At 41.1% G+C, this 26,163-nt stretch overlaps 1 protein-coding gene across 1 annotated transcript in view; it reads left to right on the forward strand.

Moving 5' to 3' along the window:
• TPP1 (tripeptidyl peptidase 1) overlaps positions 1-26,163 on the forward strand; it is a 1,081,063-nt gene that overhangs the window by 115,004 nt on the left and 939,896 nt on the right. The window contains exon 4 of the mRNA XM_044074266.1: positions 19,390-19,540. Within this exon, the coding sequence (XP_043930201.1) occupies positions 19,390-19,540 (151 nt within the window). The remainder of the gene's footprint in view (positions 1-19,389; positions 19,541-26,163) is intronic.

The following is a 26,163-nucleotide window of genomic DNA, read 5'->3' on the forward strand; positions in this document are numbered from 1 at the left end:
GATTTGGATTCCGAGAAGAATCTGCCTTCAGCTTCACCTCCTGAAGAAATCACTTTTTGGGAAACAATCCATGCCATGAGGGAACATTTTCCAGTGGGAGGCACAGGAATACCCACAATCTAAAAAGAGGGTTAGGGAATTCCTTGACCTCCTTGAACACAAACCTTTGGGTATTGCTCCTGTATTGGAGGTGGTAGAAGATGTTTTTATGGACTCTTCCCTGAATCCATATTCTCTATCACCAGTCCCTCAAAAACCGGACAGGTTTTACAGGCTGCTGGACTTGCATAAATACCTCTTCAAAAAACCCTGTGCTGACCCAGAGGTAGCCACTCCAGGTTCCAAGGGAGCAAGAGCCAGCTCTTCATAGAACCCTTTACCTGCTGACAAAGAAAGCAGGGCCCTTGACAGGTTTGGTAAAAAAAAGTCTACACTTCTGCTACCCTAGCCATGAGGTCCCTTAAATGACAGTTTTATATGACAAAATACCAACAAACTATTTTAGATAAAATGAAGCAAAATATATCCTCCCTAGAGGACAAGAACATTTTAAATAAATTGTTGGACCTTTGCCATTCCAGCTCCCAAGTGGCTAGACACTCATTACACTACAGCTATGATGCTATGGAGGCATCTAGCCAAGCTGCTATATCTGGCTGTGTCATTAGAAGGCTTAGGGAACAGAACCTTCCAGACCATGTCAGATTCAAACTTCTAGATGCACCTCTGGATAGGGACTTCCTTTTTGGGCCAAAGGCTGAGACTGTGCTAAAAAAGATGGAAGATGAAGCAAAGTCTATGCAAACTGTCAAGGACTTCCTCCAAGTTCAGCCTCCTAGGTTCACTAAACACTGGTTCTTTTCCTCTCAATCAAAAAGGGGCCAGAGGAAACCCCAGAGAGAAAGGCCTCAAAGGCAGCATCAATCACAAAGATCTAGACAGTGGTCCTCAAGAACCCCCAGACAGGTGAGTTCCAGGCCACAGGGCCCTCACAGAGATCAGCAATGACTCCTCCTTTCCCCTACCCACCCCTGCTCCCTCTCCAGAAGAGGCAGGAGGAAGGTTATCCCTGTTCAAAGTAAATTGGTCCCTTATTACTTCAGACAAACAGGTTTTGAAAGTTATCTCAGACAGTTACAGGCTCACTTTCAAAGAGCCATTAAGATACTCAGGTTGCCTAGAAGTTCCACAAAATCAAAGAGGAGAGGTTCTTTCTCAGATTCACAACCTGTGCTCACAGGGCTCAGTGGAACCAGTACCAGATCATTAAATAGGGGAATAGGCTATTCCTGGTTCCCAGAAAAGAAGGCTCTTGGCACCCTATCCTTGACCTGTCCACCCTCAATCAGTTTCTGCTGGTACCAAAATTCAAAATATTGAGTCTTCAAAAACTTCATCCCGTGATAGCCCCCAGGCCTTAATGGTCACCTTAGACCTAAAAGATGCTTACTTGCACATTACTATAGAAGAACCTTGCAGAAGTTTTCTTCATTTCAGAGCAAGTATCGGTCACTTTCAATTCTCTGCACTGCTTGTTGGCTTGTCTACTGCTCCCAGAGTCTTCAGAGTATTCACAAAGTGTTTTTCTCCTGTGATCACCTTCTGCAGAACAAGAGAGATCCAGATTTACCCCTGTCTAGACGACTACCTTATTCAAGCCATGAGTCAGTCAAAGCTCCTCAAGGATCCAGCCTTCACGCAGAACCTCCTCACCTTCTTAGATTTCACCATAAATCTTTGCAACTCCAACACAGATTCATCTACCAGGATAGTTTTCTTGGGGGCTGTTCTGGATTCCTCCCTTCAACAGGCCTTCCTCCTTCCAGAAAAGGTCGCCTTTCTAACTCAGTACCTCCAAAACATTGTGCATAGACAATGCCTGTCAGCCAGGGAACTCCTCAGAGCATTAGGCTGCATGGCACCTTGTATTCTCATGATCCCCTGGCCAGGGTACACATGAGGCACCCCCAGTGGTACCTCAAGAATCTGTGGTGCCAGCAGTCACAGTCCCTGGAGACAAATTTAGCTGATCCCTTGCCTCAAGGAGGAATTTGCATGGTGGACGTCGGCATGTGCCCAGAACCTGGGTCTCCCATTCAGGTACATTCCTCAGGGCCAAACGTTAACCATAGATGCTTCACAGACAGCTAGGGGAGCTCATTTACAACATATTCAGTCTGAGGGCAGATGGGAAAATCCGTTCAGACACAAACACATAAATTGGGAAGAACTGATGGCAGTGCAAAAGGGCCTAGTAGCTTTCAAAGATCAGTAGAAACCAGGGGGCCTGCATGTCAAAACAAACTGTCATGTGGTACATAAACAAACAAGGGGGACACTCACTCTTACCCTCTCTGTCAACTAGGAATGCAGTTTTGAGAGACAGCTCATTCTGTGGGGTTGCACCTCTTGGCACAGTACCTCCCAGGGACCCAAAACACTCAAGCAGATCATCTCAGCAGGAACTTGATGGACCCCTACGAGTGGCATCTGCATTGGGAAATATTTCTCAGCATAGACCAGAAATGGGGATCCCCACAGATAGACCTCTTTGCCACCAAAGAAATTGCTCAACTGAAAATATTTTTTTCCAGGCGCAAACTACCCACAGCCTGGAGGACAGATGGTTTCTCCTTCCTTCCTTCCTTTGGAGCCACTTTTTTCTTTGTGTTTCCTCCCCTGCCTTTTCTTCCATGGGTCTTCCTAAAAATCAGGGAAGAAGGCCCAATGGTCATTCTTATAGTCCCAGACTGGCCCAGGCAGCACTGGTATCCTCTGCTACTAAGTGTAACCAGCAAAAAAACATGTCACTTACCTCAGAGAGTGGATTTTCTGACTCAGGACACTGGGAGGTTTGTGCATCCCAACCTACAGACTCAAACTCTCAGCCTGGATAATTCCCCAAAATACTCCTCTGAGCACACCCTAAGCAGACAAGTTCAAGACATTCTCAAAAAGGCTAGAAGACCTAGTACTAGGTAATCATACTCTGTCAAGTGGAAAATATTCTTCATTTGTTGTAAGCAGCAAGACCTCAATCATAACTCAGCCGATATCTCTGCCATTTTACATTACCTGACCTCTCTGGTAACAGATGCATATCCTTTTCTTCCATCAGAATTCACACCTCTGCCATTTCATCCCACATCCCTATTCTTTTTCCTATCCCCCCCGATGAAACAATTTCTTTGGGGGAGTGGTTTACATCAGACCTCCCAGGAGACAACCCACACATCCGTAAGACCTCAGTTTTGTTCTAGTAAAATTGACCCCCTTTGAACCGGTAGATTCTGCTGAATTAAACTTCTTATCTTGGAAGACTGACATTTTACTGGCTATCACCTCAGCTAGGAAGGTGTCTGAGCTGCAAGCTGTCATGGCAGTAGAACCATTTCTCATATTCCACCCAGGCTATCACTCAGGACTAATCCATCCTTTATGCCCAAGGTGGTCATAGACACATCCTTAAATCAAGCTATGTACTTGCCCACCTTCTTCCCCAACCCTCCGAACCAAGTGGAAAGAATCCTTCACTCCTTGGATGTGCAGACAGCTTCACTCCTATTTTGACAGAACTAAATCTTTCATAAAATCAGACCAACTCTTTGTGTCCTTTGCCACTGGCTCTGAAGGGAAACAAGTCTCCATACAGACTATCTCCAAGTGGATCTCTCACTGTATTTCCTTTTGTGACAGCCATCGTGGTAAAATGGCTCCCGAAACCATAAGGACAACTCACTTTACTAAGGGCACTGCTACCTCTGCTGCCTTCCTGAAAGGAGTACCTACCAAAGACATTTTGGAAACTGCTACCTGGTTGTCTGTGCATATCTTTAGCAAACACTACTACATATCAGGCTTCTCCATGTCTAGAGCAGGACTTGCCACTGCCATCTTGCAGGACATCCTTTCTTCTCCATAATCTACCTTCCATGCTCATCTCAGCTTTGAGAATCATCCCACAAGTCAGGACTGCAATAATAAAACATGAAAAACATAATACAGTTGCATACACTTACCGTAAATGTAGATCTTTCAGTGTACTCACTGTTGCAGTCTTCTTTTCCTCCCTCCTTCCCCTTTTGCCTACAGTAGTAGTTTGCTTCTATCTTCTTCACTAACCAGCAGGACCCGGGGTGTTTACCCTGTAGGGCCCTTGTTTCTACCATTGACCCTTGCTTATGGTTAATGTTGGGGGGCTCCTATCTTTTAAGGGGCAAGAAAAAACTGATGTCATGGCATCGGCTGTCTCTCTTTATACCCAAGTGCACTGACGTCAGAGTAGGATGCCCCCCATCCTTACGAGGAGGGAGATTTTTACTGTGGTAGTTGGGCTGGCCAAAGGCTTCTACAGCAGGAAATCCCACAAGTCAGGACTGCAACAGTGAAGACACTTGAACATCTACATTTATGGTAAGTATACACAGTTGTACTTTATGTGCAGACAGAAATAGCCTCCAAGCTGCATTTAGCTTAATAATGTAAAACCTTTGTTTTTTCATTCTGCAAAGGACAGGCAGTCAACCTCAGCCTAAAATCGTGACTTTACCTACAGCCTAAATAGTTATCGGTTATAGCAGAGCAGTCAGATTATTAATGTGAGATAACAGAAGTTTTGGAAGCAGAGATTATGGAAGTTTGGCATCCATCCATTAATTTTTGAACCTGCTTGTCCTGTTGAAGGTTGCAGTAAGGATGTTTTGTTTTGCAGTTTAAAAGGCCTTCATCATAGAAGGAGCATCAGAAATTTAGGAGTGATGCACAAGCATCAGGAGAAATGGTCTTATAAGGAGTATTCAAGTAATCATAACATGCATCCCTTGGGAGAAATTAAAAAGGTGGAAGCATGCGACTCTCAGATATGTTAAAAGAAAAAAAAAATTTTTGACCCATAGCTCTTTGCCATATTATGTGACACACGTTAGAATGGAAGCATATATGAAAGGCTAGGGAAATGCATTAAACCTGAGGAAAAATGCATTTACTTTAAAAAAATGAATGACTAGTAAAATGCAGCCAACATCAATGATGAGTTGAGGAACAACCATATCATTTAGACAGCTGTTAAATTCTGAGAGATGGAACACTGCAGTCTTGATAATTCAGGTTTGATTAACAATTCCTGGTAAGTGAATATGGGAGTGACCAGCTGATGTCATCTTGACCATCCTGGAGTTGGGAGATGATAACGTCTCTGTACACAAGTGTTACCATATCGAAAGACAGATGTTAGCCTGTGCACAAACTGAAAAGTACAGGACTTCAGCCTGCTGGGTAATGTGTAGGTATTGTACCTGTGATGAGTAAATGGAAGCACACACTCTTGCTTGATAATGTAGGCCCTGCTATAGTGATGTTATGTCTGGCAACCAGAGTGCAGAGGAATAGGGCATCATACAAAAAGAATTCCTGAGTCTGCTATGCAGGATGGCCTTTCAGAGCCTGGATGTCACCCTCTGTCTACCCAAGAAGAAAATATTAATGGCTTTTGTTGGGGGCAGATTCCCCGGTGGAGAGATGGGCCACCACTCTGGCATGATGTGGGGTGTTGCTACTGCTGGCAGCATGAAGGGAATGAAAGAACTGTTCAATTGCTGGAGGGAGTAATGGTTTGGCAAATGAGGATGCTAGTAAGTTAAGTAAACAAATAAGTACATTCCTTAAGCTGGACAAGAACAGAAATCATTGGCTAGATCATTTATCTTGTACATCTTCCACATTTAGATTTATAAACACATTCACAGTTATATGCAAAATGATGTATTGACAATTATATCTAAGATAATAGAGCAGTAACTAATGTGTAACTTTTACTCAGCAACAGTGATGCCATTACAGCCAGCAAGATGACATTGCTTATAGTATATAATTGTTGGACCATGACTTGTAGGACAGCTGTTCCAAATAGACCTAATCACACATACTCAGCTATTCAAATCAGAATGCCTTTTAATAACAAAAGAGACATGGATAATTAACACTAAAAATGTTTCAGTACAAGACTAAATAACTTGGAAAGTAGTTGTTACATGCCAACAATAACCTAGCCACTGTTTTATTGCTTTTTATTTTATTTTGCCCCTCTTTTTGCACTTCTTTACTACAATCCCAGTAGGTCCCAGGGTTCTGTGATTCGTTCCAGTCTCACCTCATTTCTTTTTCTACGTGCCTCCTTCACTGGGGGGAAGTAGAGCAGCTCACATTTCTGTTACACTAATGACATGGATGGGTTGCTTTAGAGATTGTGATTGTCACTTAGATCAAAACATTGATTCTGTTACTGTCATCTCTCTGGATTTCAACTTCAGTTTTATTTAAGTTGCATAATTGCCTAAGCTCTGGTACACAAATCAAAGTGAGACACAGAAGTAACAATAATGTGTATATATTGTGAAAGAGGCAGATGTAAAAGCATTCACGTTAGCCAGCTCTTGTGGTTAATATTTGGCTTATTTTACAATATCAACACAGAAGACATTTTCTGCCTTTACACTTGAGGAGATGGTAAACCCAAACAAGGCACAGTTTGTGCAGCAAGGCATTTAAAGGACAAAACAATTCTTGCAGGAAGCGTACAAGCTACACAGTGCAATGGCCCACCAGTCTTTCCAGCTGTGAGGTGGGAGCATGGTAGCACACTAAAGTAGCATTCCCTTTGAGTCTGTCTAAATTTATTGTAACATATCATTCCTCCAACCCGTGTTTCCTTATGCCAAAATATTCCTAACTTCCACAGTTACACTCAACCTAAGTACCTTAGTTGAGACTCCTATAGTTCTGTTAATAAAAATCTAAAATCTAACACTACACTGCACTGTTAGCATTCGTAATATGTACCTTCTTCTAAGCTTGTCATTCTACAGGGAATTCTCAGTATTTCCCTTCACTAATCTGACCCCAGGGAAACACCACCCCTCTTTTCCTGTGTTTGCAAGGTTGTACCTCTGATAACTCTCCTTGCACAAGCAGCATGTCACAATAGGTATGAAAATATTGCAGATAGCTTAACATTGTTTACAGCAACATAACTTAGAATAGAATACTATTTCTAAAAATGCACAGAGTGCAAGTAATACATTCAACAGTGAATGTATGTATATAGGAATAGTGAAAATTTCAAACTGTTATAGTGACTGTAGCAAATCAAAGGCTTTATATCTTCAGAAAGAAACAGTCGTATGGCAAAGTCAAAGAAAATATTGAACCCCACAAGTTTGCAAGGCCACCAAATTGTGCCAAATAAGTCCCCCTACACTTATTGTTAATATAACGCTCACATTTCCAGTGCATCCCCCACTTACAAAATGATAACATAATGGGTGCAAGCAGAATGTGATTGTATGACCTGGAGCTCCAAAGTAAAATAAATAAATAAAACATAAAATTTGCTATCTACAAAGCACAAAATAAGGACCACACACATTAGAAGAATACAAGTCAGGAGAAACAATGCCAGGAGCTGGCAATGGAAAAATGCAGACTGAAAGCTGGAAATTAAAACTGAATCTGAGTTGCTTATAGCAAACTGGAGCATGCAAATTTAAATTTAAGTTCACCAGAATCCACTGATGTACACTGAGGTTCTCTGAAGATACTGCAAAAGCTGGAGGATGTACATCCCAGCAGCAAACTGGGAAAAAAAAAATTGCCCGAGGCAACACAACTTCTCCAGGATACAGACGTAAAGGATCATGTAGAATACAGTACCAGAAGAATGTCAAATGCTGGAAAGTTCTTTTTCTTCCAACCAAAGTTGACAAGGACCGACCCTACTATTTTTCATAATCTGTTCAAGTACTATAAATATAAAATTATGTGTAGGGAATTCCTGAATATGACTGTATAGAGCATTTGTCAACTTTTTCTTTTTGATGTCATAACAATGTTCCTAAATGCGAGATCCTAATTTCCGCTCGGTCTTCCCGACATAAAAAGCCGGGCAGTCCTGGCACAAGGCTCCATACACAACGCCTGAGCTGTTACAGTTCTACTTCCCCTGAATACATAATACATAGCCATTTATGAAAAATAGTAGGGGTGGTCCTTGGCAACTTTGGTTGGAAGAAAAAGAGCTATTTTGGATTCTCCACCTTAAAGTGGTTGGTTGGCCAGGATTAAATGAGCTTGCATCCATTGGATGTATTTTAAAATTAAAGACTTTATTAAGATAACAGGTGAGGGCATAACCTGGTTGTTTTATTAATTTTAATTTTATCAGTTTCTATGCCTTCAACATGTTTTTAACATCTGATATTATGGTTACATATGCCTATATATTTTTATAGATTTCTCTTGTCTTTTGTGTGTGATTTACTGATGTGTCTTTAAATGTTAATTGAATTCATGATGTCAGATCCTGTGGTTTATTTTTAAAAGTGGCTTTTGACCTGTTGTACTTTGTCTGAGGAAGTTTTGATATTTGTCAAGACGAAAGTGCTAACTATTTATTAAGAACACAAGTAAACAGGCAGATTCCCTCAAGAACGTCTCCGGAACCAATATTAATCCACCACGAACCAGGAGTACAATAAAATACTAGAGTTTTATTAACGCAATTCCAAAACTCTTATGCGTTTTCGTCCTATCCACTGAACTTCATCAGATAATTCCATACATTCATAAAATCACTTGTATACATCCTACTTTGTCACTTATCCAATCAAAAACCATCAAATTCAAATACACAAATCAACTTGTATCTATAAGCTCGTGAATATTAAAATTATTATAACTTGCTTCTATACCTAAAACACTCAGATTCCTTTTAATACATAATAAATAAATTCACATTAAAAAACTTTGATTTATATCTATTAAATTTTATCTAAAATTAAATACATATAAATATTAAAGGGGCTAAATTCATATCTCTGTATATATATATATATATATATATATATATATATATATATGTGTGTGTGTGTGTGTGTGTGTGTGTATGAAAATAAATAAATAAATTGACTTCACATATAAAGAGGAGTACATAATAATTAATGCAACATCACCACCTATTGATCAAATATTATATTACACTTAAAATTACATTTTAGCTGCCTTTAACTTCAATAGGGGTAAAATATATATATATTCATTTAATCCTGGATATTTGTTTGCTTCTAATGTAATTTGCCACCTTAGTTCTTTGTACCCTATGGTGTCCTCCCATGGTCTCCCCCTAATATTACTCTTTATATGTTCTACTACAAAAAAATAGAATTTACTTTCCTCACATACCTTTGTATGTTTATACAACGCATTAGTTTTTTTCTTTTTTATGATATCAGAGGTATGTTCGTAAATTCTTCTTTTTAGGGTTCTCTCTGTTTTACCTATGTAAAAGGACCCACATTTAACACAGGTAGCAAGATATACTAAACCCTTGGTATCACAATTATATAATCCACTACTCATAATCCATCTACTTCTACTTTCAACATATATATTCTCTTTATTAATTATATACTCACATTGGCTACACTTCCCACATTTAAATGTACCTCTTTTATTAAGGTCTTTTCTTCTATTAGACTTATTATTTTCCTTTTTCTTATGTTCTAAACATTTCTTTATATTGTTGGCATTTTTATACACCACTCTAGAGGTGTCTCTAGGTAATTCTTCTAAATCAGTAAGGGCCATACATTTTTCCCATTCTTTATAGAACACTGATTTAATATTTTGATTCAAAACATTATATTCCAATATAAAGGCGTGTCTATATTCTTCATGTAGGTTAAATTTTTTCTTTTTTACCATTTGATTCTCTTTAATCTCCTTGATACCCAGGATTGGCTTAAATTTATCTATTCAACCTTTCTCTATTTCTAGTCTTATATTAGTAACAAACTCACTATCATATCCCCTATCTAAAAGCATTCCTTCTAATAAATTACATTCTACTTTAAAATCTTCCCATTTACTTGTCATTCGTGACCCCCTCACAAATTGACCCTTTATTATATTTTTCTTACTATGTGCTGGATGTGCACTGTTGTAGTGTAAATAGGAATTACAATAGGTTGATTTTCTATATACTTTAGATGCAAATGTACCTTCACTTTTGTATATTTCTATGTCTAGAAATTGCAAAACATTCTCAGAAACATTATAAGTAAACCTAAGGAAATCAGTAGTTTCATTGATATATTCTATAAATTCTTCTAATTTTTCTTTCCCCCCTATCCAAAAAATAACTATATCGTCCAGGAACCTCTTATATAAGTTCCAACAAGAATGGAACCTAGATTTGAGTACATATTTTTCTTCCCAATTAGCCAAAACAATATTGGCAAAAGTAGGTGCACAGGCTGCTCCCATGGCAACACCTTGGATTTGTTGAAAAAATTCACCATTAAACAATAGATAGTTGTTTTTAAGTACCATGTCCATTAAGCCTGTGCATGCTACTTTGTCTTTATGCATTAACATTTTGTCCAAAAATACTTCTTCCTCAAACATTTTCATACCTTCAAGACAGAGGATAGATGAGAATAAATCTGCTATATCTATTGTAACAAATAATACATTTTCAGTATACATATTTGAATCAACCACCCTTAAAAGGTACCATGAATCTTTTAGTATAGCTGGCTTATTAATCCATATATGTTTAGTTTTACTATCTATAAATTTATCTAAGGGTAGTGTTTTAGAGCCGTCTGCTGAGACGATGGGTCTCAGTGGCGAATCTATCACATTCTTAAGTATCTTCGGGATACCATAAATTACCGGTATCCTAGGATCTGAAGTAGGCAGACTTCATTTGTCTGCAACCTGTGGGTTTTGGATCCGACCTCGGATCCGAGCCGGCATTTCAAAAGCTTAGGATCCGAGCTCCTAGCTCCTCCCTCTACCCATAATCCCCTGCCAAGCCCTAACTGACCTCAGATTTCGTTTGCCGCGTTTCAAGTTGCAACGGACTCCTCGAGCTCCTGGTTAAGATAAGAGTTTTTGACTGAAAAACTTTAAAAACTTTAAACTTTTAATATTTAGTTAATTAGAGTGTATGTGTTAGGCTTTCCTCTCTTTACCTTGTTAATTTTTTTTCACGGGTTTTGCGTAGTTTGTGTGTTTGTTCGTACTGTGTGTTTTAGGCCTGTTAGGGCTTAGGATGTCAGAAGCCCATAAGGCAGTGTTTTCTAAATGTACCGAGTGTGGCCACAAGCTGTCCCCAGCAGATGGCCACACTCGGTGCGTCATCTTGGGGGTTGAACACCTGTCATCTGGTTGTACCATATGTGCAGGGTTCAACCCCCGAGCTTTAAGGGAGCGGAGGTCGAAGCTTGTTCTGGCAGGACTTCTCCCTCCAGATGCGGCTCCGGCCTCTGCCCCTACTAGCCAGCAGCCTTCCCTGGGTGCTGCGGTCTCCCCTCCCCCGGCAGGGACTCAACCTCCCACCAAAAAGCCGGAGGAGAGGGAGACTACAAGGGAGAAAGAGAAGAAGGAGAGACACAAGGAGAGGCACCACAAACGGAGAGCCGAGACCTCAAGCTCGGCTCCTCCGTCTAAACGGGCCTCCCCTGTGTCTTCTAGATCTCCTCCTCCTCAGCTCCACTCCCCTCGGTTCTCTTCTGGGCCCGAGGAGGAGGAGGAGGCTAGCCCTTCAGTGAGGTCCCCGAGGCAGCCTCATCTAGATCCACCTTTTCAATGAGCGAAGCAGACATGGACCGGATGATGAGGCGTTTCATCCAGGCCCAGATGCAAATGGGAGTGCTCTTAGCCCCCCCCCATCCGGGAGGGGCTTCAACCCCTTTTTTTGCCCCCTTGGCTCCTTCTCCGACCCACACCCCGGGTTCGGAACTGTCGGTGCCGGGCAGAGTTGGATCCGGGGGTGGGTCGGATCCGACAGGTCGGCGCACCTCGGATCCGACCCATCCCTTGAGTGCTTCGGGTACTTCGGACCCGACCTCTCAGAGCCGAGGCCCGAGCCTCGGATCCAAGGGAGCTGGTATGTCTTTGGCTCCGTCTAAGTCGGAGCGCACCGGTCTCTCGGATCAGACGGTTTCGGCTCCGACTCCGGTCCGTGCGTCGGATCCGAGTGGGGGTCGGCTCTCAGGGCTTAGAGAAGCTGGCTCCCCCTCGGCTTTCGACGTAGTGGAAAGGGCGCTGTTGAGGACTACCGGACCCCCGGTCCCTGCCACGGCTCCACCCCGCACTCCCTTGCAGCTGGGCCAGGCTCCCATCAGCCGGTCCCAGGGACAGCCCGCCTCGATGTCCCAAGTAGTTCCCTTGGAACATCTAGCTGCTGAAGAGGACTCGTCGGACAGTCCCCCCGAGGAAGTGCCTTGGAAGCGTAAGTGCAAAAGGAGGCACATGGACTCCCCAGAGTCCATTACCGAAGACACAGACTTGGATGAAGGGGAGGGCTCCCCAAGATCACCCCCGGAAGACGTCTCCTTTGGAGACATTATGGAGATGTTAAGGATCGGGGGGGGGGTGGTCTGCCCCCAAGGCCTGCTCAGACGAGTCTGTGTTCTTGGAGGCATTCGAGGCGGGTCCATCTACCTCTTGGGTGTCCCCTCCTGCCGATCCTCTGGTGGACCTTATATCCACCAGAGCATGGAAGGATCTGGACACCGTTGAGCCTGTACCCAAGCGTCCGGACCGTATCCTGAGTCCCCCGGCAGACCGCACTCACTGGAGCAAGGGCCCCCCGGTAGATGCCATGATGATGGCTGCAGCCACGAAGAGGGAGTTAGCACAGGAGAGTCCCTCTATGCATCCTCCGGGCAAAGAGTCCCGCTCGATGGATCGCATTGGGAAGTGAGTTTTTAGTTCAGCAACCTTCTCTTTGAGAGCGCTGAACTACATGGCACATGTCATCAGGATGCAGCGGGACCTGATTAAAGAGTACGCTGCATCCCCCCCAGAGTCCATGTCGGGTGAGGACAAACAAGTGTACTCCACCCGTATGGCCACTCTTAGAGCAGTTTCCAATACTTCTATGCGGCTACTTTCTCACGCTACCGAGGGAGCCGCTAGAGCTAGCGGAGTGGGCCTAGTCATGAGGCGTCAGGCCTGGCTCCGCCACTGTGATTTCGCAGAGCCCTTCAAAGCGACCTTCGCGAATGCCCCCTTTGATGGTTCTGCCTTGTTTCGCAAAACTGTTTGCGAAACGTTAGTCCAGAGCGAGAAGGACGGGAAGATGCTGTCTGCCGTTGGAGTCCGCTTCTCAGCTCCCCAGAGGTCCTTCTCGAAGAACCAAAAGGGACAGAAGAAGATGTGGTTCCGGAAGTCGCAGCAGTCCCAACCTGCTCCGGATAACCAGTCCTTCCGTGGCAGAGGAGGATAGGGAGGTCGCCGTCCTAGAGGCAGAGGGGCTCCTAGGAACTTTGGGTCCAGAGAACCTTTCTCTGACAGACCCACGCAACAGCCCTGAAGGGTTGCCCGGCTGTCCGTCTCTGGAGGCATTCGGGGGGTGCTTTTCGAGGCACCTGACTTCTTGGGAGTCAATCACATCAGACCGTTGGGTGCTTCGTGTGATATCCAGAGGTTATGCCATTCCCCTGAGCAAAATCCCCAGATCCCGCAGCCTCCCCGATGTACCACCCAACAAAAGGGAGGCAGCAGCTGTCGAAATTGAGCAGCTGCTAGAAAAAAGAGCCATCCAGCGCGTCCCCCGAGATCAGACCGGATCAGGGTTTTACTCCAGGTTCTTCTTGGTGCCAAAGAAAACGGGGGACTTAAGACCGATCTTAGACCTTTCCCTGCTGAACCTGTCAGTAACCAAGCAAAAGTTCCGGATGGTCACCCTACAATCTATACTCCCACTTTTGCGGGAGAACGATTGGATGTGCTCTATCGACCTCAAGGACACGTACTACCACATTCGGATGGACAGACGGTCCAGGAGGTTCCTTCGCTTCCGGCTGGGAGCCAGCCACTACAAGTTCAGGGTCCTTCCCTTCGGTCTCACCTCTGCCCCCAGGGTGTTCACCAATGTACTAGCAGTAGTAGCAGCTCACCTGAGACTCCAGGGATTACAGGTCTTTCCGTACCTGGACGACTGGCTCCTGACGGCATCATCAAGGCATCTACTGTGCTCAGCCAGGGACTATTTCCTTCTTATAGCCCCAAGGCTGGGCATCACCATAAACTGGGAAAAATCTTTACTGCACCCCACACAACTTATAGATTTCATAGGAGGAAGGTTGGACACAAGATCAATGCGGGCCTTCCTCACCCCAGACAGGCTGTCCAGCCTGAGGTGTCATATCACAGCAGTCCTGCAACCATTTCCGACGGCGGCTTCGGTCCTGAGGGCCCTGGGTTCAATGGCAGCAGCTATTCCACTTCTTCTTCATGCTCGCTTACACATGCGGGTTCTTCAATGGACCCTACAGGTCCAGTGGTCCCCGCTGTACTCCTCTCTCAACAGCCCGATAGCGGTCAGCAAGGCATGCAAGGACTCCCTGTTTTGGTGGCTCCAGTCTCCGGAGCCTCTAGCAGGGAGACCCTTTGTGCAACATTCCCCCGAGCCACGGTGACTACGGACGCTTCTCGCCTCGGGTGGGGGGGGGCATTCTGCGGGCAAGATTGTCCAAGGCACGTGGAACAGTTCAGAGACCTCATTGCATATAAATGTCCTGGAGATGAGGGCAGTGCTCCTAGCGTTGCAAGCACTTCACAGCCTTCTTCCTACGGGGACTATTGCGATCCAGACAGACAACATGTCGGTAGTCTGGTACATCAACAAGCAGGGGGGAACCAGGTCCTATCCCCTTTGTCGAGAGGCCATGAGAGTCTGGGAATGGGCAATTTCCACAAAACGCTTTCTTGTAGCAACGCACATTCTGGGAAAATCCAACATCCTTGCGGACAAGCTCAGTCGCACCATTCTTTCCCCGCACGAATGGTCTCTCAATCCTCTGGTAGCGAAGAAGATTTTTGCCGTCTGGGGGCAACCCTGTTGCGATCTTTTTGCTTCTCACTCAAATGCCAAATGCGACAGTTTCTTCGCTCTACTTCCCCCACCTGGGGAATCCCCGAGAGACGCTCTGGTGCATGCTTGGCCTCCCGGTCTCCTTTATGCCTATCCTCCACTATGTCTGATGCAGAGGCTCTTGCAGAAAGCCAACAGTTTGGGGAGCAGAATGATTCTCATTGCCCCGTTCTGGCCTCGTCAGCCCTGGTTCCCTTGTGTATGGTCTCACAAAGTGAATCCGCCCTGGATTCTGGATCCGATCCCGGATCTCATCTCCCACCCTCTAGGACTCCCGGTCCCGAATCTACACACCCTGAAATTGGCAGCCTGGCTGCTCCAGTTCCATCCTTGATTAGGACTCCCGGTATCTCGTCACCTGTCAAGGCCATTTTCGTGGCGGCTCATAAACCTTCCACTAGGAAGGTTTATCGGAGCAAATGGAAAAGGTTTTCTATTTGGGTGGTCCAGAAAAATGTTGATCCTTTTTCGGCACCTATGTCTGCGGTACTGGACTTCTTAACAGATTTCTTTCATCAAGGGGCTAGTTTTTCCACGGTAAAGGTACAAATGGCAGCGATTTCCCATTATCATATGGGTCAGGAGTCCGCTCCCCTCATGACTGCAAAACTTTGCAAGACCTTTCTTAAAGGAGTTTTTCTGTTGAGGCCACCGGTCAAAGAAGCTGTACCACCTTGGGACCTATCCTTAGTTCTACAGGCCCTTACTGCTCCCCCCTTTGAGCCTGCAGCTTCTGCAGATCTAAAGTACCTTTCCTGGAAGACTGCTTTCTTGGTAGCCATCACATCAGCCAGAAGAGTGTCGGAACTTCAGGCTCTATGCGTCAAACCGCCTTACCTCTCCTTTTTTCCCGATAGGGTGTGCCTCAGGACCAATCCATCTTTTCTTCCAAAAGTTTCTTCGGAATCTAATATTAATCAATCAATCAACTTACCTGTGTTTTTCCCCAACTATAAAAACAAAGGAGAATATAAGCTGCATTCTTTAGATGTTCATAGACAATTGCGCTTTTACATTCACAGAACGGCTGGTCATAGACAATCAGATCAACTGTTCGTCTCCTTTGCTAAATTTGCTATGGGCAAAGCAGTTTCCAAAGTTACACTGTCGAGATGGATTGCTAATTGTATTCTGCAGGCTTATGACACTTCAGGTAGGCCTGCTCCTCAGAGGGTTACTGCTCACTCTACTAGGGCAGTTTCCACTTCAGCCGCGTTTAAGTCCCGAGTGCCATTGGATGATATCTGCGCGGCAGCCACTTGGGCCTCGTCTCCTACCTTCATTTCTCATTGTAAGGTGGATGTTGTTTCCAGGGGGAGAGCATCCTTTGGCTCAGCGGTGCTCCGGAACATCCTTCCATGACGGCCGCCCAAGATTTAGGTAGCTGGGGACTCTGTCCCACAGGTTGCAGACAAATGAAGTCTGCCTACTTCAGATTTAGAAGTTATGTACTCACCATAACGTTCCATCTGAGTAGGTGACTTCATTTGGATGCAACCATCCCCCCCTCCATCCCCCTGACCTTTAGACAATAAGAGTTTATTCATCTATTTAGATACTTTTTATTCTAGTATTATATAGGCAAACTCAATCTGAGGTCAGTTAGGGCTTGGCAGGGGATTATGGGTAGAGGGAGGAGCTAGGAGCTCGGATCCTAAGCTTTTGAAATGCCGGCTCGGATCTGAGGTCGGATCCGAAACCCACAGGTTGCATCCAAATGAAGTCACCTACTCAGATGGAACGTTATGGTGAGTACATAACTTCTAATTTATCCACCCTCAAATAGGTTAACATACTTCCATCAATAGTTGTTTCATTATACATACCTTCTAATTCCATATCAATTCTTTTATAAGCTAACCAAATTTCATTTCTTGACACCTCCGCATATTTATTTTCATCTCTCAAGATTTGATTCATTTTGCCTTCATATGTGATGATGTCCATAATTACAGCTCCCCCACCCTTATCTGGTTTCATAATTCTTACCCTAGAGTTATTTTTTAACTCATCCAAAACATTATATTCTTCCTTATTAAGATTCATATAATTTCTAGTCCTTTTATATGTTTTCGTAATTTCTGCTTCCATAACATTTTCTAAATTTTTCAGTTGTGGATGCATTGGTGGGTTAAATATTGAATATTTCACTAAAGTTTGGTTAGAATATACTCTTGATTGTTTATCATTTTTACTATATATTAAATTCAAATTAATTTTTCTCAGAAACAATTTTAAATCCAAAAGTGTAGATGTCAATTCTCCTTTGACTTGTGGAATAAACTTGAAACCCTTACCTAACAAACTAAAATGTTCTTCCTTAAGTATAACATCACTATAATTATAGATAGTAAAACCTTTTAAAGAATTAATAATTCCTTCTCCATTTATATCATTCTCATCTGTATTTATGTTAACATTAATTTCTGGGTCTGGGGTGCATTCATTTAATATCTCCCCTCCCCCCTTCTCCCCCCTCTCATAGGAAAATTTCCATTATGTGGCCTATATATATCCATACCTGTATTATCCCTTTCTTATGGGGGAAATTCTTTGTCATATATATCTTCTCTCCATCTCTCTCTCATTCCATCATATTCCATCTCATTTCCTTTTATATGGTTATTTTTGTTATTTCTGTTATATCCATTCTTTCTATTATATACATTTGTATAAACAGATGGTTTAGGGTAACTCACATCATTTTCATAATCTAACAAATCACGTTTTAATTTCTCTATTTTCCTATTAATCAATCCGGTCCATTTTTCATCTATTTCACCCCTTATCTTATAATATTTATCTCTCTCCTCTTTAATACCAAAAAATAAATCTTCTTTAATAAGCCCCTCTAATGTTTCTATATCTTTTTGTAAAACTGTTAAATTTCTATCATTCTCTTTAATAATCAATTTTCAAATATCTAATCCACTATTATTAAAAACTTCCAACAATTCCTTATGAAACGTTGTACCCATTTGTACATTATTAGGAAATTTGTAGATTCTAAGACCTTTAGGAACAACGTTCCTACTAATGCATTCAGTTAAATATGCATTTTCAATAAGTAATGATCTATATTTAAACATATTCTTTGATAAATTGTCCACCATTTTATTGTAAGAATCACCGTTTTTATTCCCTTTCGGGCAATTACTGTCCAATTTAAAACAAAAACTTCTGTTTAGCCAGTCATTTGTTTTAACGGGTTTACCAGGAGAAACAGTACCTGACATGTTAGTACCCGCATTATTTAAATTGGCGCCAACACCTTCCAGTCCATTGTTCACATTGTAACAGTCCTGAAACAACCTTGGTGTAGCTGCCGGATTAAAAGATCCACCATTCGGTTCTGAAGAGTCGCCGGCGTTTAGACCGTCGCCCATCAGCTCCCTCTTCCTCTTACTTTTTTGCCCTATTTATTAAATTGAAGGTACCTTGCTCCTTGCCCTGGTGTTATTTTTATTTTTAAAGCCTTCAAAGAAGGCACACCCATTCACGCTCGCAACTGCCTGCATGTCTTTAACGTCACTCGACTGCGGGGAGGACATGCAGACTCCACACAGAAGGCACTCCAGCCGAGAATTGAACGGGAGAACCTCTTGCTGTGAGGCAACAACTCTAACCGCTGCACCACTGCTACCCTGTACTGGAGGCACTAGGTGACTGATAGAAATGTTTTTATCATCCTTTACCCTTAGAAATGTAGGCAGCTAAATGTTTATTAAGGTGGAATATCAGCCCTGAGTTGCTGAAGTTGCATCCTGGAGCTTTACTGAGGCATCAGAAAGTTTTAGTTTAAAAATGTAGTAAAATTTATTAATGATGTGCGTTATTGAAGAAGCTTACTTCTCTTGGGTGCAGAAGCTTACTTCTCTTAGGTGCATAGATAAGTACTAAGGAATCTGTCTGCAAGCCAGAAACCTCTTTTCAAAAGTTTCCTCTATCCTCATGGAGGGCAAGACAAGTTAGACCAGGGGAGAATTTGAAGCTGCTCATCTAATTGTCTAGGTTTACCTTGAAGGTAACAAAGGTGCTACTCTGCCTGACATGTAGTGGAAGGTTGTTAACAGAAGTGAGGGGATACATTGGGATATGAATGTGTCATGCCGAAGTGTCATATTTATCTGTTGATGAAGGTTTAGTTCCTTTGAATGAGCACATCTTCAAGCACATGAATAGTTAAAATTAAAATAGACGCAAGTGCCAGATAGATACAGTTATCTTACAGTAAATGAGCCGTGTAACTGCCAGATAACAACGAAGCAAACTAGATGTGACTAAGTGAAGTACTTAAGTGATGCATAAAAAATGAATTATCCTGCAGGAATATCAGTCTTAAGATCTGCTTTGTATACGTTAATATTGACATGTGGTGCATCTCCAGTTTTACCTTGACATTTTTCACTTTAATGTTAATTGCATTCTGTATTTTTTTAATGTTGTAGGTAAATATCTTTCTCTCAGTGAACTTGCTTCATTGGTGCAGCCTTCAAAACAGACCATCCAGACTGTACAGACATGGCTGTCAAACCATGGTGTCAAGACATGTTGGACTGTTCATACCAAGGATTTTCTTCAGTGTTCTCTGCAAGCTCGGTAAGCTGGACTGCTATCATTATTATGTAACATTAATGTGTTACTTGCATTAAAGGTGGCCTTAATAGCTTATAAAAGTTTTATTTTACCAGCAGAGAACTTGTACCTGCAGTACGATGCATTAATATTGAAGTAACATTGTGCTGCTTCAGATATATGTATGTTATAGTTAAAGAGAATTCTCTAACTGCATTTATTGTCTTTCCTGCTTTAGATGTGATTGTGACTTTTTAGCTGCGTGGATCACTGTGGTGTACATTCATGTTATTGTTTGTTGTGGCAAGTTGATAAGAAAAGCATGAATGTTTATTTGAAATAGCAGCTGAAATGTATTTAGTCTGTTAAATGTGCACTGTGAGATATACAGGGTGGGGAAATATCCTAGTTTGGTTGCTGTTGACAAGATAGCACATTCTAATTAAGATGGAGGAAGAGGATAGCATTTCTGTTGCACTGCAGTTCATAAAAACAGGAAGTCAGATCTGTACTACTGATTATTCACTGTTATGTTAATGGACATTTTTTATCCTCATACTTTCTGATTCAGTTCTCTTTTTTTCCCCAACACATTTGTAGTTCTGCATTAATACAACCTCATACTGTATGCCTTTCTCATTTTCAGTCCTGTTTTTGAATCCTTTAGCATACTTTGTTTTGCATCCTTGATCTCTCTGTTTACTGGTGACCATATAACAGGCATATCATCAGTTTCCTGTGGTAACCCATATCTGAGCTGCCAGTAAATTAATGGTATAAGTATGTGCATTCTCCCTTATTAGTTGTTTGGTTACCGGTTTTGTGTTGACTTCACACATATGCAGTTAGTGCATTGGTTGTAGGTCTTCAGCAGTGATCCTATACAACCTCCTCGAAACCTCTGTTTAATCAGTAGTAGGTTCTGAACAAGAGTCATACTGATTTATATGTAATGCATCCAACCATCATCAGTAAGGGGTTATACTTTAGATTACAATCTGCATTCCTGCAGAGCTGTGGTCAGACAAATGTACTGAGCTCTTTAGAGGAATTCCTCTGATGAAAGTGCTGCCATTTGAAAAACAAACCACTAGTACTTTTTATTAAATAAAACTCCTTCTGTGGTATGCTACAGTTTCATATCTCCATTCCAACCCAGAACTTTCTTAAGTGACAATGGCAGGTTCCGAATTCCTGCTAGTATCAACTCTCCACTTTAGTAACTAACTGATCCTCACTGTGCAAACATTGGTCTCAGAAGTAAAGAAAAACATCCTTTTCCAATTGTGTGTATTTTTTATTGTAAAATGTAACCTCCTTTCAGTTTCTCAACCACATCTGTATCTGGACTCGGCTGCAGTGATATTTTGTGTGTGTGTGTGTGTGTGTGTGTGTGTGTGTGTGTGTGTGTGTGTGTGTGTGTGTGTGTGGATTGCCTAAACCACTGATAGTGGCAGGTACTGTTATACATTTCAGCCCCTGAAATTAACAAAACCATACTTTATAAAATGTCAGTAAACTATCTTGCAAAATACCCCTTGAAATTCTCCCTACTGTTTCCTAGATACTTTTAGCATAACTCTGAGATGTACAGAATTCAACAACGGCTGTGGGTTTCCTTGTTTTCCCCAGTCTGGCATTGTCATTTTCCAGAAATAAGTAACACTCACAAGTCTGTTTTTTAATCATAAATATGGACTCCCATTCAAGTGTTAGATTTTGATCACTGTAGCGATACTGGTAGAACACTCTACCAATGTCAAGTTCCAGAAATAAAGAAAACAGACGACTTCTCACTTTGCTGAAGAAAATGACCCATTATTCTGCTCCTCATCCATAGCTATTCTTCTGTTATTGGTTGTGCTGTCCCATAACTCTTCCTTCAACAGTGCATATCATCTGGAATTGCAGGATCCTCCTTTTCCATAGACTGGAAACACACTTCACACCTTAACAATTTAGCTGCAACTTGAGATAAGAGTATCTATTCCTTATAGAATGTATGTTTTGAAAACACTTTAAGTTGTTAAAACTTTGCCATTTGTTGATGTAGTGGCCAAAAAATTTCAGTATGGTATCTTTGGGTCTCCATTTCCATTAACTATGGGACTGACATTCTACACGTTTGTCTTGAACATTCCTTTGTATTCACTCTACAAAATCACCTTCCAGACCAAAGTTCAACTTAAGCCTTGTTTATAAGGTAGACTTTTATAAGATGAACAGGAATGAAAGTATTTCTTCTAGACAAGAGTTGAGCTTAACTGCCACCCTAATTTAAGACGTAGGCTTATAAGATGCGCATATCCACTGTTGTAAGGAAGCTCATTTTCTTTGCACATCTTGTATCTAAAAGCATGGTGTCCAGATCCAGAGACACAATTATTCCAGTGTAATTGGCACTCATTAGGCCAATCATTAAGTATAATGTTCCTTTTAGTATGCTCCTGTTGAAACACTTGTCACAACTGGAATGACCACAATGCTTTCTTACTAAAAAAAAGAAAAAAAAAAAAAGAAATCATAGCTTAAATCATAAAAACTATGCAGGCTGTCTCAAAGCCTGGAATCTCTTCTTAGAATCACACAAACTCTTCAGAGGTAATCTCTGCCCTCACATATAAAGTCTGACCAGACCATGTTCTGTTAAATCCATTGCACATTAACAAGTTCAGTGGTGTCATAAACACCCACTCAGCAGAACATGCTGGAGGGACAAGCATTTATCACACAGAATATCACTTCTATTGAACAATGTTTTTATTCCATATAAAGCAGAGTACTTTCCTACTGTATTCAAATTTAACTTGGACTAATGGATGGGTAACTGCAAATTCATCCCCGACTTAGTACCATTGGTCCTCAAAAATAGGGAAAATGTGTAACTATCCCATCATAAACTTGTTTGGGCCATCTTTGGGTAATCGTGTTGCAAAATATAAGGGATACTAATTACCATACAAATGCAAGGCCAGACTTCTTAGGTACTCACAGGTCAGCAGCCTAACTGGTAGTTAGGATTCATTAATCATCACGATGCTACAACGGTCATGAAATCTTTCTGTCTGGCATAACTGACTGTAAAAAGTATTTCCTCTTGATCCAAGGAAGTCTTTGCCTTTTTATATTCTGCACTGATCAGGCACTAAAGACTTGTGACAAAAAAAGATCACTAACCTAAAGGACATGAGCTATCAAGAGATGCTGAAGGCCTTGCCCCCTCTATTCAGTGTCCTGTAGACTTCCTAAAGGAGATCTATGTCTTGCCTTCCAGGCCATTAGGGATCCAACAGAACCAGAAATCTGAACCTGCTTCAACAAATAAATCACAACAAACAGATTTATCATGCAATGACTACTCTTTTGTGGAACAAACTTCCTCTACAGATCAAGCACTGTGACACTGTCTTCCTTTAAGAAAGACTTAGACAACTAGATGGGTGTTTATAAATTCAACCCTGATATTGTTCACCTATAACACCTTGAAAAAAGGTAAGTTCTAAGGGTGGGTACTGGCAACTTGTGAATGGGCACATGGCCCGTTTGCCTTGTACACTGTAGGGTTGTAAACTACATGTCTGCAGGCAGCTTCAAAACTTCCAGCAAACTTCTGTAATACTTAACTACTAGAAAAATAATATGTGCAAGAAATGCATGAGTAATCCATTTCTCCCCATACCCACTTCCTTTAAATACAGTTTTCCTTTTTATTCCCCATTTAGTTATTCAGAATTCAAGTAAAATGTAATACAACACTGTTTTATACATTTAGTATAAACTACCTATGAATGCTCTCAGCTGTGGCAACAAATGTGGAATATGTGTACACTGACTCACATGCACACATTGTTTTCATATATATGTACACACACACACACACACACACACACACACACACACACACACACACACACACACACACACACACACACTCACCCACCTCCTGCATTACTCCTGCCTTGACTGGTAGACAAATTGCTGTACAAATTGCACAAAGTACTAAAAACCATACCTCTCGATCCCTAGGATGAGAATGAGACCAAACAAAACCAAAAACTTAGGGGAGACTCAGGCCCTACTATTGTTATGTACTAACAGAGCTGTCCTGGTAAAATAACAGGTTTTTAATTAGCATAGATTTTCTTTAAAATATGAAGTGTGATGTGCAGATGCATACCTCTCAAGTGTACCTTACTATGAGGAACATTTCTCATTTGTGGTCTTAAAAAGTTTATGTTCCTCAAAGTTCCACATTGAAAAAGTTTGCCACACATTCAGAAAAGTGTGCATTTTATGAGGAGCAGACAAGAAATGTGTGGCAAAATGCATAATGTTCAATAGGGGGAAAATAGTACTGCAACAGTAAAAAAAAGTCAAGACGTATGAGCCACCTTGTTATCTTGATTTCTGGCTTACGATGGAAAGATGCAATAAAAATATTGCATAGTAACTACAGGAATCAATCAGATAAGGTTAGAAAAGACTAGGAAGGGAGACTGGATAAGCAAATCACAAAGAAACAATGGGATGATATATGTATAACTCCCAAATATGCTACAAAGTCTAGAATGTTTAGGATCTTTGCTTGGAAGTGTTTGTATAGGTATTTTTATACCCCAAGCAGATTCCAAAGAATTTTTCTTCAGATACACTGCAAATGTTGGAGGTGTGATGGGGAATAAAGACATCATTAGGAATATATTTTATCAATAATAGATTTTATATACTTAGAACATTACTATAATTGCAGGTTTTGTAATAGAATGCTTTTTCTGAAGCATATGACATCGGAAACTCAAATGTACCTTATTTAGTGACTGCAACTCACAACTACATTTGTCAGAAAACTACAAACTTTAAGAAGAACATATCAGAAATGCGAAGCACAATCAATGACACATCCGTGTTTTATTTAAATATTTGTTATTAAAAATGCACCACACCGATTTACTTGCATCATTGCCAACTTACAAAAAAAATAAGAGCTAACATATATGTTAATGACTTGACAGAAAGCTACATTTTACAAGGACTAAACCAAAACATGACACCAAATGAAGCATATTTACATAATTTTTGCTTGCTTTGCCAACTTTTAAAAATGACTGTATACAGCTACATCACTTAATGTATCCTAATAATCTGAAACAAAAAAGTCTTTTTCCTAGCTGATTTGGCAAAACATAGCCATGTTTTTTTTTTTTTTTACTTTACTTGTCATTGCCAATTTTCATATTCTAGCAACTAGTAAAAATATAAAACTTTTAGAGTTATACATCACTTACCTTTGGTGTATCTCCCCTGACTCACTAAGGAATTAACCAATGGAATCCTGGGCAATACAGTGAAACTTGTAGTTCACTCTTATGACATGAATTGAAAAACTGACTGAATGCATTCCTTCCAAAAAGGAAAAAAGTTTGTTAGTAAAAAAAAAAATATATATATATATAAAAAAAAAATATATATATATATATATATATATATATATATATATATATACACACACACACACACACATATATATTTTTATATATATATATATATATATATATATATATATATATAAATATATATATTTTTTATATATATATTTATAAAAACAGGTCACAATACAAGTAGAAGGCCTGCAGCAGAAAAATTAACAACAGAAATTATTAAAAGAGGAGACGCCAGAAAAAAAAAAAACAATTCAAAGTAATAAATAAATAAAACAAAAGCTGTCACATAAGGAATGCAGCACCACCATCCGGTAAAAACTGTATGGAATTCTACAAAACACTGCTGGTGCTAAGGTATATTTAAAGTTTTGTTAGAAAAGAATGCCTTTAAATCTTCCTCGCCTGCACAGCTGCAGTTGCTGACGTCACTGATGCACCCTTTTCACTCTTAAGCACAATACCGGCTAAATGATGAAAGGCAAGCCGCATCTAAGAACCACAAAGTTGTTTCATTTTCACACTTCTTTCCCTTGCCTTTTGAACTGCAATAATTGGGTAATTATCACCCGTTGACTGAAAAAACGACAACGATGCAAATGCCAGATGAGCTGCAAATTACTATGCTGTCTCAATCAAGACAGTTGCATGTGCTAAGTTGTTATTTTATTTGCCTGAATTTTAGATTTCACCCTTTAGATTTTATTTATTAGATTTTCACGCCCTCCAAGTTCTACCCCATTCACAAAAAAAACTGTACTGAAGTGTTTACAATGAGTATGCCTCCCAACGTCCCTGGTCAGAGGAGACTTTCTTGAAGTGTACAGAGAAAGATGTCATGCTTCTTGTTGAGTGGTCTCTGACTACAACATTTTCCAGTGGCAGTTTAGTGCCTAATGGCCAATTATGCTGCATTTGGTAATCCACTTGGAGAATGTTTGGCCTGTATGAGTCCATCCCCTCCTTGGGACAGTGGTGTAGTTTCCTGAAAAAATTGCAGCATAGTACATTCTGATATGATTGTATTTTCTTACTGCAGTGCTAAATTAGTTGCTTTGTTATCTTAAATTTGCTTGTTAGCATTTGCAAAGACTTATAAGTTTTCTCAGTTAGTCAGCCAGCCATGCAATCAACAATTGCTGAAGTGAACCCAGCAATCAGGGGATGTCAAGAATCAGATTTAAGCTGTTGTAGCCATCTCTCTTCAAA

Source organism: Protopterus annectens, chromosome 6.part0, assembly GCF_019279795.1.
Source record: "Protopterus annectens isolate FY-2018-M chromosome 6.part0, PAN1.0, whole genome shotgun sequence".
NCBI lineage: Eukaryota > Metazoa > Chordata > Ceratodontiformes > Protopteridae > Protopterus > Protopterus annectens.